Source organism: Peromyscus eremicus, chromosome 1, assembly GCF_949786415.1.
Source record: "Peromyscus eremicus chromosome 1, PerEre_H2_v1, whole genome shotgun sequence".
Taxonomy (NCBI): domain Eukaryota; kingdom Metazoa; phylum Chordata; class Mammalia; order Rodentia; family Cricetidae; genus Peromyscus; species Peromyscus eremicus.
The window spans coordinates 48,432,260-48,434,970 of NC_081416.1; the positions used below are offsets into that span (position 1 = coordinate 48,432,260).

General features: G+C 37.4%; 1 protein-coding gene across 1 annotated transcript; it reads right to left on the reverse strand.

The window, feature by feature from the left end:
- Positions 1 to 520: 520 nt before the first annotated feature.
- Positions 521 to 1,450, reverse strand: LOC131897105 (olfactory receptor 5B3-like). The gene has a single exon (XM_059247989.1). The coding sequence runs from the start codon at positions 1,448 to 1,450 to the stop codon at positions 521 to 523; it is 930 nt and encodes a 309-aa protein (XP_059103972.1).
- Positions 1,451 to 2,711: the final 1,261 nt, after the last annotated feature.

Sequence of the window (2,711 nt, forward strand, 5' to 3'; positions counted from 1 at the left end):
TAAGAGAGAAAACAAGTATAGAAATTAAATTAACAATGAAAAATGTTCAAAGAAAGACAATTCCAGGGATAGGGAATTTTAGTGATAAATTTTCCCAACACATACCCCATAGTAAATTTGCATCATTCTTATGGCTGCTGCAATAAAATACAGCAAACATAAAAACACACTAGTGGACATCCCCTGAAGTATATTTCAATGGGGATTAAGACTCCAGTCAAGTTGACAATGAAGATTAACTATCATGTTATACCAGAAGGAGAAAGTGAAAAGAAATATTTGAATGTATTAATAATGGTAAAAAAATGTTTTTGACAAATCAAACTCAAAAAAAAATCAAAAATACTCTTTGTGATACATTGTGCTTCTAAATATAAAGTTCTTTGATTCTTGGAAGAAAATGATATGCAGAGACATGAATAAGAAGTCTGATCTTGAACTAGTATGGTTAAAATACAAACAAGTATATGCAGAAGATCTCATAAGAATGAATTTTAATCATCTATATTTAATGTTATAATTATTTTTCCTTCAGAACCATTTTCATGAATGCCCTCTTGACCTCTTTGTTCCTCAGGCTGTAAACTAGAGGGTTCAGCATGGGGATGACCATGGTGTAGAACACAGACACGATTTTGTCATTGTCCATTGCATGTCTAGAGGTGGGCTGCAAATACATGAAGATTATTGTTCCATAGAAAATAAAAACTGCAGTGAAGTGGGAAGCACAAGTAGATATGGCCTTCTGATGCCCTGCTCTTGAGTGCATCTTAAAGATCGTTATAAAAATTACAATATAGGATACTAATATTATTATGAGAGCAAAAAAGATATTGAAGCTGGCTAGGCAAATAAGAACTAGTTCATTTATATGTCTATCAGAACAAGAGAGAGCCATGACTGCTGGCATGTCACAGAAAAAGTGATGAACCACATTAGACTTACAGAAGGAGAGACTGAATGTATCCCCAGTGTAGACTGAGACATTCAAGAAAGCAAGGACATAGCAGCCCATGATCAGACACACACACATACTTGTATTCATGGAGGAGGCATAGTGTAGGGGCTTACACACTGCTGCATAGCGATCGTAGGCCATTGAGGCCAACAAGAAATTTTCCACAGTAGCAAAGGCTGCAAAAAAGAACATCTGAGCAGCACAATCATTGTAAGACATGATCTTGTCTCCTATTAGGAGCCCAGCCATGACTTTGGGAGTGACAGCTGAAGAGTAACAAAAATCAACCAGGGACAAGTTACCAAGGAAGAAGTACATGGGGGTATGGAGCCGAGAATCCAAGAGAATCAGCAGGATCATCCCCAGGTTCCCAATCAAGGTGATGATGTAGATGAGGAGGAAAGTGATGAAGAGGGGAAGCTGCAGGCCTGGGTCATTGGTCAGTCCCATGAGGATAAACTGTGTTACTTCTGTCCTGTTCATCATTGTCATCTGACAGTCACTTGATGCTCTGTGGCAATGAGAAAGAAAAGGAATATGATAATAATGAACTTGAAATTAAGAAGCATAAACACAAGATATAGACATTCATTGTATTAACAACTTGTTTGTAAAGATTCTGTACAAAAGCCTGGACTTTGAATGCCAATTTAATGTATTTGCTACATATATGGTCACATGCTATTAAATATAAAAAGTAATACATGTAATTTAAAAGTGGTATTCATCAGTGTGCAGAGAGTTAGACACTTTGGAGAACCTTGTCCCAAATGGGATGTCCCCATCAAACATCTCATAGGGCTGAAGGAACTATGTGGAAGAGAATGTGGAAAGATTGTAAGAGCCAGAGGAAATGGATGACTCCAAGGAAACAGTGTCTTCCAGATTCAACAGGACTGATAGGCATATGGATTCACACAGTCTATGTCAGCATGCAGAAGTTCTAGCCAGAGTGGCCCCAACCTGAAGAGGGGAAAGTAGATGCAGGTTCCAACTTGAAATCAAGAAACTATCTGTAAATGACACACACTTGAAAAGATAAAATCATTTTTCTCCAATGCACTTGCACTGGGTATATCAACCATATTAAAGAGCAGGTACCATGCACAGGAGTAGTTGGCCTATACAAAATGAACTACGTGGTTTTTGTAAGATTTTTGTTTGTTTTGGGATTTTTCTCAAATTTTTGTTCTATTGATTTTTTGTTTGGTTGGTTTAGTTTTCACTTTGTGAGGTTTTTTGAGAGGAAGTGGGGGAGAGAGAGAGAGAGAGAGACAGAGACAGAGACAGAGAGAGAGAGAGAGAGAGAGAGAGAGAGAGAGAGAGAGACAGACAGACAGAGAGACAGACAGAGAGACAGAGACAGAGAGAGAGAGAGACAGAGAGAGAGAGACAGAGAGAGAGAGAGAGAGAGAGAGAGAGAGAGAGAGAGAGAGAGAGAAGACATAAAGTTGGTTGGGTAGAGAGGATCTAGGAGTAATTAGAGGAGGACAAAAGCATAATCAAAACATATTGCATGAAAAAACTTAAATAGAAAAAGAAAAGTGTTTTCCATATGCTAGTTAATTCTTAAATTAATAAATGAACAACAAACAAATATGTCTTCCAGTTCACTTCTGAACTCAATAAAGTTCAACACTTCCACATTTGTCACTTGCCAACAACTGATATAAACAGTTAGATTGCATTTATTGTTTCCTCTCGAATATATGAATTCAAAGAAAGCACTAAAACACAGTCCCTGTTAATTCAT